The 16,790-nt window shown below is 51.3% G+C and overlaps 1 protein-coding gene across 1 annotated transcript; it reads right to left on the bottom strand.

Moving 5' to 3' along the window:
• Positions 1 to 506: 506 nt before the first annotated feature.
• Positions 507 to 14,853, bottom strand: Camkv (CaM kinase-like vesicle-associated). Its single transcript, NM_024000.1, is given in 11 exon segments — positions 507 to 3,087; positions 3,341 to 3,428; positions 3,651 to 3,729; positions 3,891 to 4,027; positions 4,112 to 4,187; positions 4,347 to 4,467; positions 4,609 to 4,747; positions 4,962 to 5,036; positions 5,210 to 5,341; positions 5,450 to 5,553; positions 14,731 to 14,853. Coding segments are annotated over 10 exon segments (1,515 nt in total). The 5' UTR covers positions 5,545 to 5,553; positions 14,731 to 14,853; the 3' UTR covers positions 507 to 2,514.
• Positions 14,854 to 16,790: the final 1,937 nt, after the last annotated feature.

The raw sequence follows: 16,790 nt of genomic DNA, 5'->3' as shown, positions 1-16,790 counted from the left end.
CCGGAAAAAAACAAAAACAAAACAAAAAACCAAAAACCTGTGATAGACTGTGGCAGAAAACAGTGAAGCTACAGTCTGACCCCTATCCCTGCCAAGCGGGGCATTGTCTCAAGCTAGAGCCGGTGAGAAGCGAACCAGACCCTTTCTTGCTGCACTTTGGGACAGTCAAATAGACTGGCATGCCAAGAAAAAGGGATGATGGTACCATGGCTATGGAAAGTAATAGGCCATACACTGGAAACCCGCAGTTCCCGACAGAAAGAAGCCCCCCACTTTCTCAGCCTTCTATTATGATGACCTTGTAAAGATGGACAGGTTAAGTCCTAACCCTTCAAACCACTACACTAGCCCTGGCTTCATTCAAATATAACCTAATAATCTTTGAGATTGGGTAGACACTAGGGCCAGTAATTTAGCCCTAACCTCCCAGGATTCCTCATGCCTGGGATTGTGGGATGGTGATTTTGGAGGTACAGATGCTTCAAAGACCAGGAAATAGCAAACCCTCTTTATTATTCCCACATCAGATAATTTAAGGTCCTCCCTGAGAAAGCAACCCAGATGAGTTTACCAAAGCCCCTCCGAGTTGAAGCGAATCTCCTTAGGGATTTTTATAGTATCATTAGCAATATTACTCCCCCAAAAGGAACATACATGACTCCATATTATAAAGCAGGTCTGCGTCAGCCAGGGAAGACAGAATGAAATCTTTTTGGTCTAAGTGGAAAGCACAGGTATTCACAGGAAGTAGGCATCAACATACAGCACAAAACTTGTGCAACCCCACTTTCTCCCCAGCCCAAGGAGGCCCACTGTGCCCATGAACAAGGTCACTTCCTATAGTGGTTGTCCCTGAGTGGATTCCACCTCTATGTCCAAGTTAAGACAAAGGCTCTTCGTCAACAAGAATTGGAAAAGCATCAGCCCTTCAGTGCTCGGCTAGGGATACTTCTTGGCTTAAACACACCACTCATGGTTTTTTTGAGCCCAGAGGATTTACCATTAACATCATCCAGGTACACATCGGAGAAGGTGACCTCCACTCTTACCCCAAGCAATGCACTGAGCATCAGCCGCTACCCGGAACTGCTCCCATGGCCTCTTCCCTCCCACACTGCCTTCCATAGGCTCCTCCCCAATAGGACAGAGGAAGCAAAGGCAAGAGGGTGGCCAGAGGCTTTGCAGGGTGACGTTTATTTGCCAGGTTCAGCAGGCACACAGTTAGCCCACCAACCTTCACATACCAGAGCAGACCCACAGGCATGCAGGGAGAAGGGCAGTACCACCATGGAGTGCCGAGCAAGGGCAAGGACCAGCGTGGCTGCCTGTGCAGGCTGTGGTAGAGTCTGACCAAGGGTGCCTGCCGAGAGCATCCCTCAGGGAGCTGGGAAATCTTATTCTACTTCCTCATCCCATGGCTGAGCGATACCTCAGCCTCTGGTAGTAGACACAGAGGTAAAGCCTCTCCGCATTGCTGAACGAAGAGCAGAAAATCTGCTGCTGTGAAAAGCAAGCTCCCAAAGCAGCCTATGAGGTACTGCCATGCCTCCCTGGGAGGAAGAGGATTTATGGCCTGAGCCTGCATGAGGTGGTTATGGGAAAGGTCTCTTCGTTGGTAGTGGCATCTAGGAAGACCATGGGGGACACCAGCCCTCCCTATCTCGCTCACAGAGAAGACCCAGATAGGCTGGGGCACTGGTGCTGCTGGCCCTGTACTCTGTTCTCCTAGGCATCGCTGCTGCATCCAACATGTTTCTCTCTTCCTTTGGAGTGTCGTAAGAATCAGGATGCAGAGCAACCCACTACAGGACTCAGGAGGCTATGAAATAACACAAGGATCTTCAGAGGGAAGATCCCCACCCCCACCCAGGGAAAAAGATGGACGCTTCTACCCATTCTCTCTCCCACTTCTGAGGATCCCCACAGCTAACATGCAGTGCCTGCCCCCAACCATGTGACCAGACTTAACTTAAAGCACACTGCCCTAGATTTCTGCATCATCTCTTACAGCCAGCATCTACTCCTAGAGCAGCCCAAACACCACAGGTACACACACCTTCGTGTGCAGGAGCCTAACACTGCTGACAGGGCCTCGCTGGAGGACCAGCTCTCAGGGCAAGGCCACCCATTTAGGGCCTGGGAAAGTATGAGGCTTGCAGGGCCTGCCTGGGGACATGAGAAGACGGGAAGGGAAGGAGAGCAAGGACCCCCTGAGTATCCCTAGAGCAGCATCCCACAAGGAACAGAAACTGGTGAAGCTAGCGAAAGACAGAAAGCCACAAGGAATCCATGCAGGGGCTGGGGCTGGCCCTGCCTCTGGCCTGCCCACCACTCACATACATCCACACAGGAGACGACACTGCTCTCCCATGGCCCCCAGGCATGCCCCACTGGGATGAGGGAGCTTGGGGGGAGCTAGGGCATCATGCCAGTGACTCTATATACAGTGAGAAGCCCCTCATCCAAACTCCCACCCTCCTTCCCATCCCTCAAAACCCCCAACAGACTGCCCATTCAGCTTGTCTCCACCCTCTGAGACTCCTGGGCACAGCCAGTAGCCTCTTCTCCTTTACAAGAGGGTGGAGCCTGGCCTGTGGCACCCTCTAGGGCTGTGCTGTCCGGCTGGGCCACAGCCGGCTCAGGGGTGGCTGCTGCCTTTGCAGCTGGCGCGGCACTGCTTTGAGCGGCGGGCACTGTGCTCTCTTCTGTGGCTGGTGTGGCTCTCCCATCAGTAGCTGGTGTAGCACTCCTGTCAGTAGCTGGAGTGACACTCCCATCAGTGGCTGGGGTGATGCTCCCGTCAGTGGCTGGGGTGACACTGCCATCTGTGGCTGGGGTGGCACTGCCATCTGTGGCTGGGGTGGCACTACGATCTGCAGAGGCCATGTCATCGCTCTTGGCTGCACACCCAGCATCACCCCCTGTGCCTACAGTAGCACTGGCTCCAGAGGCTGGGGCAGCTCCACCTGCAGCTGCAGCGACGGCCCCACCAGCAGCCCCGGGAGTGGCAGCATCTGAAGTAGCAGCCGTTCCAGACTGCTCTGGTGCCCGGAGCCGCTTCATGAGAGTGGTCACTCGGACGGCCTTCTGAAAGGAGGACATTGAAGAAAGAATTGTGGTGAGGTTCACGAGATCTACTCCTTCCAAACGGCTAAACCCAGCCCCTTCCATAGTACCCCAGCCGGCTACCCAACTACTCATTACTTCAGCTTCTGATAACCAACCGCAGCAGCTGCAGCCACATGTGATGGCCTGAAGAGGTGCAGCAGCAGCAAGGAGCTGTGGGGTGCAAGAGGAAGCACTTGGAATCGGGCCAGGAAGAGAGCGAGCCAAAGCCTACCTTCCACTTGGCTCTGGCAAAGTTCTTCTCGATCTGGGCACAGACGCCATCCTTGATGTTCTTATCAGAAGCTGCATTGCCAGAAATCCTAGAAAGGAGGTGGGTGCATCAGACCGGCATGGTTGGTGCCTTCGTGGAGACTGCACAGCCCTTCCCTGTGTGAGCTAGGGCCACCAGGCAGAGCGTCTGGTTTGGCCACAGCTCTACAAAGCCTTCCCTTACCCTCAAGACCTCAAGGATAAGGACTTCCAGTGTAAGACATCCAGAGTGCAACAGGATACCCACTCCTCCCACAAGGCCCTGCTCTCACCATTCATGGGAGATGGCCTCTTCGGCGGTGATCCGCTGGTCTTGCTCCACCTCCATCAGCCTTGTGACCAGGTCTTTGGCTGGGGACAAAGCCAGGGATGGGCTAGGCAAGGCTGCCCCATCTCATTGTCTAGATGTGATGTATGGGCTGGGGAGTAGGAGTAGAATCCAGCAGAAGCTGAGAGCGGCGCCTCCCTCCATACTGCCCTATACTCTGCCCACATGCCAGGCATCCCCTCACCTGCTTGAGAAATATCATCCCAGTACGGAGAGTCAAACTCATAGTCACCGGCGAGGATCTTGCGGAAGAGATTCTTATCATGGTTCTCATAGTCATCTTCTTCTACCTCCTCATAGAAGGGCGGGTTGCCTGAAAGCCTACATGGAGTAGGGTCACCTAGGAGGGCCACAGACATAACTGTCCAGCCCACCTGGCTTCAACTGTTGTGCCCTTCCACTCACAGGATATACATGATGACACCAATGGCCCAACAATCCACAGGACGTCCATACCGTTGCCGTCCTACCACTTCCGGTGCTAAAAAAAAAAAAAAAAAAAGTGGTCATCTGCTGGTCAGTATCAAGCCTAGCCATATAGAGTAGCATCTATAGCCACATCTTAGAACAGAGCTTCTCCCCTACCCCAAAGTCTCTCCCTGAAGGCTGTCCCTCCACCCATCCCGTGTCCCATCCTTGCCCAGATACTCCGGCGTTCCACAGGGCTCCTTGATAAGACCGTTCTCTAGCTTAGCCAGGTGAAAGTCACTGATGACAATCTTTGAGTTCTTTAGCCTGTTGTAGTACACTAGGTTTTCTAGCTGTTCAGGAGAGAATGGTAGAAGGGTGGGCAGAAGTCATTATGAGGGCCTCAGAAGCTGGACCAGAGGCCAATGTGGCGGTGCTCATGCTATCCCAGCCCAGTTTGTCAAGTGATCCAGTTCCTCTGGCTCTGGCCTTACCTTGAGGTTCCTGTGCACAATCTTGAGAGAGTGCAAGTAGGCCACAGCCTCCAGGACCTGCCGCACCACGTTGCTCGTGTCTCGCTCCGAGTAGTAGCCCTGGTCCAGGATCCAGTCAAACACCTCCCTCCCCGTGGCCCTGAGGGACACCAGCCCCTGAGCCCGGTGTGGGCAGGGTCGGGGGTAGGACAAGAGCATTTGGGAGGCCTGATTTGTACCAGGCACTTGGCTGGGCAGGGCCTAGGGCCTTGGGACCCAAAGGGCTCCAAAAATGGGTTTCTTTAGCTATAAAGGGAGGAGAAAGAAAAGACCCTAGGGACTGGGGAATCCTGGAACCCCAGAATGGTACTCACAGCTCCAGAAAGATGAAGTATTCTTTGCGGGTCACAAACACATCTACCAGCTGCAGGATGTTGGGGTGCTTTACCCTAGTGGCAGTGGGAGGAGTCAGTAGTCAGGGTTGGGTGTGTACCCCTGAGAGAGAAGCTCTGGTCCTTGTACTGAGTGGTTGTAACATTCTAATGTGTACTTCCTGAGGTGCCCTGGCCTTCAAACCCTCCCCTGCCATCTCCCAACCCCACTTCCCCCCCCTCACACTCACATCTTCAGGATTCCAATCTCGTTCTTGGCTGCTTTCCGAACCTTGCGGCCATCACGCTTCTGGAATTTCTTGCAGGTATGCAGCTTGCCTGTTGTCTTGTCCTTGGCCCGGAAGATTTCACAGAACTCCTCGCTGAAGCCAGCAGGCACACCAGGCCTTACTTAGAACAGGGTACACTCCGGTCCCTCTTTCCCAACCCTGGTCTCTCCACCCGTCTCTGTGCAATAGCCCAACACTCACGTCTTGACGACTTGTCCCAAATCATATCTGTCAGTCACTTCCGATGGCTGGTTATAGTTCTTCTTGTCACCCAGAGTCACACAACCAAACGGCATTGCTAGGCTCTGAGACGCAAAACAGGATGGGGTCTGGATCAGCTATACCATTTTCTTACACCCCGTCCCCCAACACTGAAATTGCTTTTGGAAAATCCCAACTCAGCTCAGGTCAAGTGAAGGGCAAAGTAGGCAGATATAGATTTACCCTGCTTTTTTGAGCCGTAGATGCAGCCATTCAACCAGGCTGCCTGAACTACAATGGTCCCCACCAAGCAAAAATTGACTAAGTTGACATATTAAGAAATTGTTCTTTCATTATATACACTTGAAAAGACTTACAGGACAATCTGTTTATTTATTTAGTTTTGACTTTTGAGACAGGGTCTCACTATTTAGCCCTAGATGCCCTAGGCCCAATATGTACATCAAGCTGGCCTAGAACTTGCTGAAATCCTCCTGGGTCCACCTCTCCAATAATGGGATTAAACCATCAGTCTCTTTAGGGTCAGCCAGGTGGCTCACCAGGTAAGGGCACTGACCTCCAAACTTGAGTCTGATCCCTGGAACCCACAGAATGGAAAGAGAGACCCAAGTTTACTCCAGTAATTTCTTCGAAATTATAACCTAATTATATCATTTTCCCCTTCCTGCCCTCTGTCTTGCTCTTGCGCGTATGCACGTATTTCTGATTACATAACTATAACCTGCTAGGTCCACATCGTGTTACTTGTATGCATGCTTTCTGGGCTGACCACTTGGTATTGGATAATCACCTGACGTGCTCTTTCCTGGGGAAGACTGCTTCTCCCACTCTAAGCTTCCTTAGCTGCCTGTAGTTCTTTGTCTAGGGCTGAGATCTCACGAGCTCTCCCCCATACTAGCTGTGTATCTCGCTCGGACGGTCTAAAGATGCCAAATGCTGGTGAGGCTATGGACAAAATGAAATCTGTTGGAAGAGGGCAACTCCCCTTTAAAAAAGCTGGGAGCTAGGTGGGGTGCAGACCTGGAATCCTAGAACTTAAGAGGTGGCAGCAGGAGGATCGGGGTTCAAGGAAGCCCCAGCTACTTGATGAGTTCAAGGCTAGCCCAGGCTACAGGAGACTTTGTCTTAAAAGAAGAAACAGGGGGGCTGGAGAGATGGCTCAGCGGTTAAGAGCCCCGACTGCTCTTCCAGAGGTCCTGAGTTCTATTCCCAGCAACCACATGGTGGCTCACAACCATCTGTAAAGAGATCTGATGCCCTCTTCTGGTGTGTCTGAAGACAGCTACAGTGTACTTATATAAAATAAATAAAAAAAAAAAAAAAAAAGAAGAAGAAACAGGATAAGGCCAGTTTTGTCAAACAAATATACTCTGTACTTCTTTTATATTCTTTTCTTTTTAGAACTATTCTCTATTAAATTTGTATGTCTAATACATGTACATATTAAGCAATCTACTTAATATACAATGATACTGGATTCATTCCTTTTTTGTCTCAAATTCCTGTTAGTTATTAAAGTTAGCAAGTTCCTTCTTAATCTCTGCAATATCGCCATTCTCCGAGTTATCTTCATTCAGTTGCATTAACAAGCTAGTATGGGAAGGTATTAAATTGCCACATCACCTCCACTTAACTTTATATAACATCCTCTCCCCCACACCCCCCGGAGCTGGGGACCGAACCCAGGGCCTTGCGCTTGCTAGCCAAGCACTCTACCACTGAGCTAAATCCCCAACCCCTTCTTTTATATTCCTAAGTTTATTTGGTTGGTTGGTTGGTTCCATTTTTTGAGATAGAGTTTCACTGTGTAATAAGACAGCCCTGGCCGTCCTGGAATACTCTCTGTAAACCAGGCTGGCCTCAAACTCAGAGAGATCAGCCTACCTTTGCTTTCTGGGTGCTAGGATTAAGGGTATGTGTCACCAATGCCCAGCTAAAATTATTTATTTTCCTGTGTATGTTGTTTGCCCTACATGTATTCCTATGCGTCATATATGTGCCTAGTATCTCTGGAGGCCAGAAGAGGGGGTTGGGTCCCCTGGAACTGGAGTTGTACAGTTATGAGCTGTTGTTTTTTGTGCTGGGGACTGAACCTAGGCCCTCTGGAGGAGCAGCCAGTGCTTTTAACCACTGCACAACTTCTCAAGCCTACCCTGTGTACTTTAAATACTTGCTCCCTAGAAATGCATGCATTTGAGCCAAGTGTCCCCCAGGAGTTCCAGGCCCACCTCGGCAACATAGAGAGATCCCATCAAAGAGAGGGTGGGAGAGAGAGGCAGGCATACACTTATGCCTCAGGACACTTGGGTAAGAATGCTCATAATTGCCGTATCCATAATTGCTAAAAGCTGGAAAGAGCCCAAATATCTACCCCCAGCAGGATGTACTGTGGCATAGTCATATAATACGATGTTATGCTGCAAAGGAAATGAGAGAGCTATGGCTCTACTCAGCCAAACAGTGTATCTTGCAAAAAGCCGTGTTGACAGAAACAGGAAAGAATGCATGTGGTGTGAGTCTTTTGATACAGAGCTCAAAACAGGCAGAACTTGCCATACTGCTGGGGACTCGAGCACTGAAGTAACGCTGTTCAGAAAAAGCAGAAAATAAGTTTAAAGATTCACATAATGGTTCCTAAGGGATAGGATAGGGTGCCTGAGTTAGGACACATGGGGGCTTCGGGAAGACCCATTTCTACACCTGAATGGTAGTTATGAAGGAACATACTTCATATCTTTTTAAAAATTTTTCAAATTATTTTTATTTTATTGTATTGGTGTTTTGCCTGCACGTATGTCTGTGTGAGGGTGTCAGACCTTAGGGACAGCTGTGACCTACCACATGGGTGCTGGGAATTGAACCCAGCTCCTCTGGAAGAGCCATCTCCCCACCTCCCACCACCTTTATGTCTTACTAAAGATGTATGTGCAGGCTGGGCCACAGTGGCCCAGCTTTAACCCCTCAGCATTTGGGAAACCGAGGCAAGTGTATCTCTGAGTTCGAGGCTAACCTGGTCTACAGAGTGTTCCAGACAGAGTTATACAGAGAAACCCTGTCTTAAAAACAAAACAAACAAAAGGGACTTGCAGGCATTTAGAAAGATGATTCAGCTCTTCAGAAGGCTTGCTGCACAATTAAGTGGTCCCAGAGTTTGAATCCCAGAACCCGTCTAAGAGGCCATATATCTTGCACATGCCTGAAACCCCAGCTGCAAGGGTGGGCAGAGAGAACTGCTGGGGCTTGTTACTCCTAGTTTAGCCAAGAAAATGCAAGGCACGGACGGGTTCAGGGAGAGACCTGCCTCAAAGGAACAGGTGGAGAATGGCGAACAACACTGCTGCTTTTCTTCTGGTTTCTGAGCATCCACAGGCATGAGTGCTCACACACATGCATATGCATGTGCACACACACACACACACACACACACACACACAAGAAAATGAATAATTTTCAAATTTCAAACATTTATGTGTGTGTGTGTGTGTGTGTGTGTGTGTGTGTGTGTGTGTACATACTTTTCTAGGATGTTAAAGGAAATAGGAGTTCTCTTTAGGACCAAGAAGTGATCGTTGAAATTTATATCTTTTGTTTATTTGTTTTTTGATACAGAATCTCATGTATTTCAAGCTGGCCTCAAACTCTCTGTATAACTGAGGCAGTCTCCCTGCCCCTGTTCCTGAGTGCTGGAGTTGTAGGTATGTGCCGCCATGCTCTGATGCTGTTTTAAAGCTTTTATTATGATTAGTTTGATGGATTTAGTAAATATTGAATTCAGACATGTTGCATATGATATGCCTGGAGGGACACATGTTCCTTGTAGGGGAAAAGTAGCACTAGGGTTGGGGCTGGGAGCAGAAGGCTTTGCCGGGAGGCATGCAGGGGTGACGGTCCAGAAGGCTAACACAAGCCTGCCTAGCGCTCAAGTACTGCAGGAGCATAGAAGCCAGGTGAGGTTTGGTCCAGTTACTGCTGGTTTGGCAGGCTCCGGGAACTCTGCACCCGGAGCACAGGGCCCTGCCCCCACTCTGTCCTTTACAGATCAATCCTAAATTGTAGAGCTAGATGGCTGGACCCAGCATCCAAAGGGAAAGGTACCCAATGTCCTTATTTGGAGGTAGATGGCTGCATCTACCTTTACAGATCTAACCCCAGGGTCTGCCTCCATAAAGTCTGCTTTGTGCCAGCCTGTGGTTATAGCAATCTCAACTCTACACTGAGGCCACACTGAAACTGCTCTGCCTCTGCCACCTCTGCCCCCGAAAGTGCTTGAAGTGAAAAGAGCTCAGGCAGGGCCTTGAGCACCTAAATATTCCCCTATCTGAAGGCACTTACAGTGTCAGTCCTCCTTAAGGAGGAGGACCCGGCAAGCTGGGGGCCCCAGACAAGCCCTATGGGTAGTACTAGATGCCAACCACTTCCTCCCAGGCAGAAGCCAGCCATACTATTCCCAGGGATCGCAACCCTCCCTGGAAGCCCCCCTCAAACGTGTCTTCAGCATTAGGGATCAAATTCCATAACTCCTTCATGAGGATTGCTTGGGCTTGGGGAATACACACATTTCATCAGTGAGACGGAGTCAGAGCTTAAGCCATCTAGCAAAGAACGACAGAGGCAAACAAGAGAGGCTTTTGAAGATGTCGGCTGTGCCTCTTTGCCACTACGTCCAAAATGCCTGCTCCTGCATCTGCTAGGGAGGTAAGTGTGGCTAAAATCTCATTGTTGCAGCTGGAAGCAGAGGCACAGCCAACCACCACTGCCAGCCGCCCATCTCCACACCGTAACATCTGGAGGGAAAGGCCTGCATCAGTCCTCATGTACTCTAAGGACATTCCCCCACCCCGGGGGCTCATGGGAAGATTACCCTCCCAGGCTAGAATCTGAGGGTCAGTCACTGAGCAGGAGAATGGTCCTTGGCTTGCAGGTTTCCCAGGAGGGCTGGGCAGGGACCATGCACTCCTAGTTCTGTTGCTTTGTTACACTGTTCCCTCTGATGCAAATACCCTTCCCCCAAAGCCTCCCGTGGGAATTCTGTTTGTCACCACAGAGTTATTTATAACATTAAAAAGGAATCGGCGGCTACCTAAATGTCCGACAACAGGTGATTCGCCAGCTCAAGTATGTCTACTCCAGGGCAGGAAGTGTAGGCACTGGTAGGAGTGCCACCCGCCTGGGCTGCCCTGTGAAACAGCCTCTATACCGGCAAGGAATCAGGACCAGGGGCTGTGTGTTCTTTCCGTACAAATTCTGACATCATAAGGTTGTCTATGTAACAAGCTGTCTAAAACAATCCTGATGCTCCAAGGCCAGATGCAAATGGTCCTTTTCTGAGACACCTTCTCCAAGCTCCATCTTCCTCCTCAGTCCAGCAGCTCTCACCTCTGCCAGCGTGGTTATAGGTGGGAGGTTTTGTGTGTGCTTGGCTCTGATGCTGGCACCAGCTTGACTATACATGTACATTCATGCTGTGGGGTCTGGGCTGGTGTTAGGGTCTCTCTACCACGGAAAGCCCACAATTCTGACAACCTACAGCCATGTCCTTCCTACAGGTCTCAATAATGAGACAGGGGCAGATCTACTTTGCCACCACTCCCCTCTATCTTGGCTACCCAGGTGTCACCCAATCACTATACCTCCTCGACAGTCTAATTGAATTCACTTATACACCTAGATCTTTCAGGGTCAAGAGAAAAGAAACCATATCTCCAATCAGTACTCCTATCCCCTCTACCCCCTGTTTATTTCACCATCTGCTACCTAACACTACCCCACTGAGGCTCTCGGTTGTATATACCAAGCCCCTTGGTACCGCTCAGTCAAGAGAGGGACCAGTCCCAAAGCTGAGCAACTGAGTTAGAGACTCCTTGAAGAAGGGTGGAAGGCCAAGGAGAAGGAGACTGGCATTTCCCATCCTCATGAGCCCCAAATTTAACACCCAACAAAAGAAAGTTTTCCTTCCAACACCACAGAATCTGGTCAGTTCCACATTAGCCCAGGTATGGCCCAAAAGCTTCAGGGTAGCTGCTTTTCTACAGACAGAAATCCTTTCCTTCTCTGCAAAGGACATAAACCTTATACCTGGGCCACCCAAAGGGAACACACAAGCAATGCAGAAAGAACGTGACGATACCACTGCCCTCCACTCCAGCAGACTCTGGAAGCTTTCCTGTCACTGTTTGCTTCTGGACCTTGCCTACTGGGCTCAGTGATTCATGTCTCAGGCAACTCTGAGGAAGCTTTTGTTTATTTGGTACCCTATTAATAAAGGGTCCTTGGGAGTTCTATTGAATTTTCAGGCAAGTCTGAGAAAACTCAACCAGAATGGGGGCCAAAAGACCCCATTTAAGGGTTTCTTCCACCAGAGTCAGCCTGTCTCAGGTCTCACCTTTCATATCCATAAATGAACTTTCCAGCTGCCCTGGCATCTGCCATGTGGGGCTCTAGAGCTTGCAGTAAATCTAGAGAGGCCAAGAAGGGCCCAGGAGGCCTCCCCGCTGACTCCTGACTGTAGGCAACACCTCCCAATTTAGTGGCAGCTGTGAACACCAGCCTGCAGGCACCCTGTTCCCTTCCCTCCCCTCTTCTCCTCTCTTAGAGATTAGGACTGAGTTTTCTACTGCAAATGGACACGCCCCAGCCCAAATCCTGTCTAGCTCACAGCCACAAGCCTAGGGGAGGTAGTGACCTCCTTCTAGTGTATGTGGTAACAAGAGTCAAGAGTCAAGCTTCAAGCCTACTGTCCAATTGCTTTAAGAAACTGGGTATCATACAGATCTGGGTAACAAGCTGGGCCACTATCAATAGTTCCTGGTGCTGACTCTTTTCTACCTATCTTAGGAGCATGGAGGAGCCCCTGCTAACCCCCAACCTCACAGTCTTAGAAGTGAGCATGCAGTCCACTGCTATTTCCAGAATAGTAAGCTCACCACATGCAGGCAAAGCCACAAGCCAATTGTCACTGGCCTTAGAACCTGGGGTCCTGATCTTTGAAGCCACTGGAGGCCCTGCATCCCTTTGGTTGGAGGAAGGGAGCTGCAGAGGAAGGCACTGAAGTAAAAGGTTGCTATGGTGATGGAAGTTTTAAAACAAGGGGAGGGGTAAGGAGTAGGTATTAGCAAAGGTCCCAGGGTTGGGGATTTAGCTCAGTGGTAGAGCGCTTGCCAGCAAGCGCAAGGCCCTGGGTTCGGTCCCCAGCTCCGGAAAAAAAAAAAAAAAACAAACAAACAAAGCAAAGGTCCCTCTTCCCAAACTGACATTTTGGCCTGGCTCCTTCCCCATGGGTTCTGTGACCCTGGTGCCCATAAAGGAAGACAAAGTGGGGGAATTAAGAGACTTTAGTAAAGACAGGTGCAGAGACAAAGGCAGAATCTGTTGGAAGAAGGAGAGTGGCAGAATAAAGAGGGACCCAGCCACAAGAGAGAAGCAGGCTGAAGATTCTGAAGATTCGGAATGCCCAGCAGTTGCCTAAACCCTCCTAGGCCGTGTGCCTGGATTCCCTGGGCCAGGAGCTACCCTTGGTGTTTGGCTTTCGAGGCTCTTCAGTATCCCCCAGACATACAGTGTACTTGGTTCAGGAGGCCCAGTAAAAAGAGGTCAGCTTCTAGGAGCCTCTTGGTGGGGAAGAGGTCAGCTGTTGGGGTCCCCCAGCTGGTCAGTCCCCAGCCTCACTCCCTGTCCTGATAGCAGCTTAGGTGAAGAGGTCCAAAAGTTGAAAAGACAGCATTGTGGGATGGACATGAAGCCCAGAAACCTGCCTACTTCCCTTACCCGGGGTCCCCAGCAATCTCCACCTCAATCAGCTGAACTCTGTCCAGGCCTTGGGCTCCCCCGGCCCTTCTTCCAGCTCAGCCTCATCCCATCTTCGGTCTTGGGCAGATCTCAGGATGGCCAAAAGCAGCAGCCAAAACAGCACCATGAGCAAGCCACAAGCAGGATGACAAAGGCACACACACCAACAGCCCCAGGTCTCAGTTTCCCTCAGAGCAGAGGACTGCCACCAGCCTGCTAATTGGTGGCCACCAGGGAATGAAGACACAGAGAAAAGTCTGCAGCAGATAAAGCCAGGGTATGGCACCTGGGGATCCACACTAAATGGGGGGAAAGGGGGACTCCTGTTCCATCCTGGCCCTGAAGGAATGGAGATATTGATTTCCAAGTTAGGAAACTGAGGCTCAGAAGTCACTGAATCAGCCAGTAATCAGCTCAGAGGGGGATGGGAAGCCAGCCTACTTCTGCAAGGATGGTCCTGGGGGCCCCAAAGCCTGAGCCTGTGTTTGGGGGCTGGTGTGCAAAAGATCTACTAGAGTAGTGTAAACCAGGTAGACGCTTTTGGTGAGGAAAAGGGGACCCTGTTCTCTAGGAAGATACCTGCTAGAGCAGGTTTGGGGTCAGGAAGCAGTTGGTAGCCCTTCATGGGGCTGGGGCTCAAGAGCCCAGGGTCTCCTGTCAAGCAATACAAGCTGAAAAAGACAGAGGCAAATGAAAATTGTCCCCTGCTACTCCAAGCAGAGTCCCTGCTCTTCACCATGGTACCACTCTGACCCCCTTCCCCAGTGCTGCTGGCTCGCCCCCGCTGGCACAGCAACACACATGCGGGAGGCACACGTGTGAGCACCAAGCCCCGCACCTCCCAGCAGAAACATGTGCGCCCCGCACCCCCACCTCGCACGTGTGTCAGTGCACTGCCCCCCCCCCTCCCTCGACAAAGACCCTCAGAAGGTTCGGAAGACTGAACTTAGCTAGGGGCCAATAGTCCACTGGGGCTTAGAACCTCCTCCCCCAGCCCCGCAGCAGCCCCGCCCAGCCCCCTCCGGATTGTCGCCCATAAAGAACTCTCCGTTGTCATGGAAATTAGTGACTGCCAAACCGGAGGGAGGGGGCCCCCAGGGGCAGTTGGGGAGGGGCTGAAGACCGCTCAGGGTTCGAGGATGGATCGCTCGGCCCTTGGCCCTTTACCCCTATAAAGGGCACCACGAATCTTCGAGGGTTTATGTTTTTTACAATTCGGAGCTGCAGAGGCTTTCTCTGGGACCCTCCCAAGCGGTCAGAGGTAATGGGCAACTTTAGCCCAACCCCGCACGCCACCCCACCTCGCATCTGCAGAAACCGTGCGATGTGCCCCTGCTTGGGACCCCCAGAGTCCTCGCGGCGATTGCGCGCATCCTGCGCGGGGATTCTCTAACCAGGGAAACAGTCCCCCAAGGCCCCCCAACGTGCATCCAGGAGGCGCCCTCCCCACCGGCCCAGCCCTCCCTGCTCCGCACCTGCAACGCTGGTCGGTCACAGGCAGGAAGCGATAACCGGCTCAGCAGGGCTCCGGGGGCGGCCGGCAGAATCCGCTCCGGGCACGCGGGGCAGACGCGGCGCCAGCTGCAGCCGCTTCGACTCCAGAACCTCCAGCATCGCCAGTCGCTCTCTGGCAGCGGATTCGCACCCCGGGCCGGGGGCGGGCTGGGGGCGGGGCCTCCTCGCCCGGCCCGCCCCCACCCTGGCAGACCCGGAGACTGGAATCCCACTTGAGGGAGGACGCGGGAGGGTTGGCCGCGAACTCCTGCTAGGCTCCCTTAGGCCATCAGACTCAAATCCCAGCAACAGGAGGCGAAGGGGCCCTTCCTAATTTACCCAAAGTAAGTAGTAAGGAATGGGGACTTGGAGAAAAATCTGAGACCTGGAGCTGCACAGGAGTCTCCTGGCTAGTAGTAGTTTCCAGGAGACCAGGATCCTGCCCAGTTCCCCAAATCTGATCCAAAGGGTTGGACCTATTTAGAATATGGGCTGTCTCTGGAGCACCTCCTAGACTGGAATAAACAAACACACAGGGGTATGTGTGCAATTGTGATCAATTTAGGAATGGACAAGATACAACAGTGAGGCCCTCAGACCATCCATCCTACCTCCAACTCTTTCGAGGCCAAAATCTTTCCCAACTAAATTATCAGCCGCATAGCTGGCTCTGTCAGCCCCCTCTGTATAGTTCTGAATCTCCCAAACTATAAAAGTCACCTCTGATGTAGCCAGCATGGGGTCTGCTTTCTTCTCTTTGTAATAATCCTTAAACACATCCTAAGCTACATGGCCCAGGTGAGCTGGGCTAGGTTATAGGGTCATGGAACTAGTAGGAAGGAATTTCCAATGAAGTCCTTGGTCACATTTCTGTCCTTGGTCAAGGAAGCAGGTGGACCAAAGGCCCATCCCACTGCCCTCAAGTCCCAAGGACTATCCTGAGACAGTAAAGACCAGATTTAGGTTTTCCATTATCCGGCCCTGGGCTCCATCCAATCTTGCCCTTCTAGTGATCTGCCTGGCCCAGCCATCCTGGAAGCAGGGTCACATGTTGAGCAAGCCTGCTTGCATCACTGCCCATAGCTGAGGACAGACAGGACCCACTGAGTGAAGAAGTTGGAGCTGGAGCCAGAAGATTGCCAGAGAAATTGTCTCAGGCTTCCTGGATCACCTCTTCCAGAGGGGTTGTTGAGTCCTTCATGTCTTTCCCTGACTCTGGTCACTTCCTCTAGGCCATGTTATCATTGTATCTGGGCCCCAGTGTATGTAGGAAGAGTCTTGACCATCCCAGTACCAGGATCTTTTGGCAAGCTTGACAGAGCCTATGTCTAATCTCACAACACTCAACTAATTTTTGCAGAATGAAGGAAAAGCCTGGCATGCAATCTTTTCTATTATTCCCGAAACAATGGGCCTCCGAGTTTAATGATATAGCCAAGACATGGCTTGCAGAACTGACATACCTCATACACGTCTTCTATCTTTCTTGAGGACCATAATCTATCCAAGAATGGGGCCAAGAAGCCGGATTATGGCTTTAGAGTTGGTGGAAGGGGCGGTTCCCTAGAGCTTTGCCTGCTGCTGGCATTCCGCCACATCTTGGTCCTGTGCACACTGTGTGCACGTGGGTGACAGCACGTGGCAGGGGATATTCGTACACGTGAATGTGTGCTAGCTTATACCAAGTGAGATGGAAACAGCACAGTGTATGCAGTGATGCCCAGGGGCACGTGTGTCTGTGCTCTGTGTGCACCCAAGCGTGCTTGCTGGCGTATGTGCATGGATGCAGCAACTAGTCTCTAGAGCCATGCTTCCCCTTCCTGTCTGACACAAAGCTTGAGATTGGCTGGAGTCTGAGTCAAGCTGGAAAAGCAGCACAGAGAAGGGTCTGGATCATGCTCAGGGTACTCCAAGCCTATGATTTTATATCGACTGCTTCCAAATCCCACTTTAGAGCACCCCCTTGCTTTCAGGTGTGTATGAGGACAGACAAGTTTTTGTCATTTGTGGAGGGCAACCTAAAGGCATGGTTTGCCCCTCA

The sequence above is a fragment of the Rattus norvegicus genome, chromosome 8 (assembly GCF_036323735.1).
Source record: "Rattus norvegicus strain BN/NHsdMcwi chromosome 8, GRCr8, whole genome shotgun sequence".
Lineage (NCBI taxonomy): Eukaryota > Metazoa > Chordata > Mammalia > Rodentia > Muridae > Rattus > Rattus norvegicus.
This window is presented reverse-complemented; position numbering and strand designations above follow the sequence as displayed.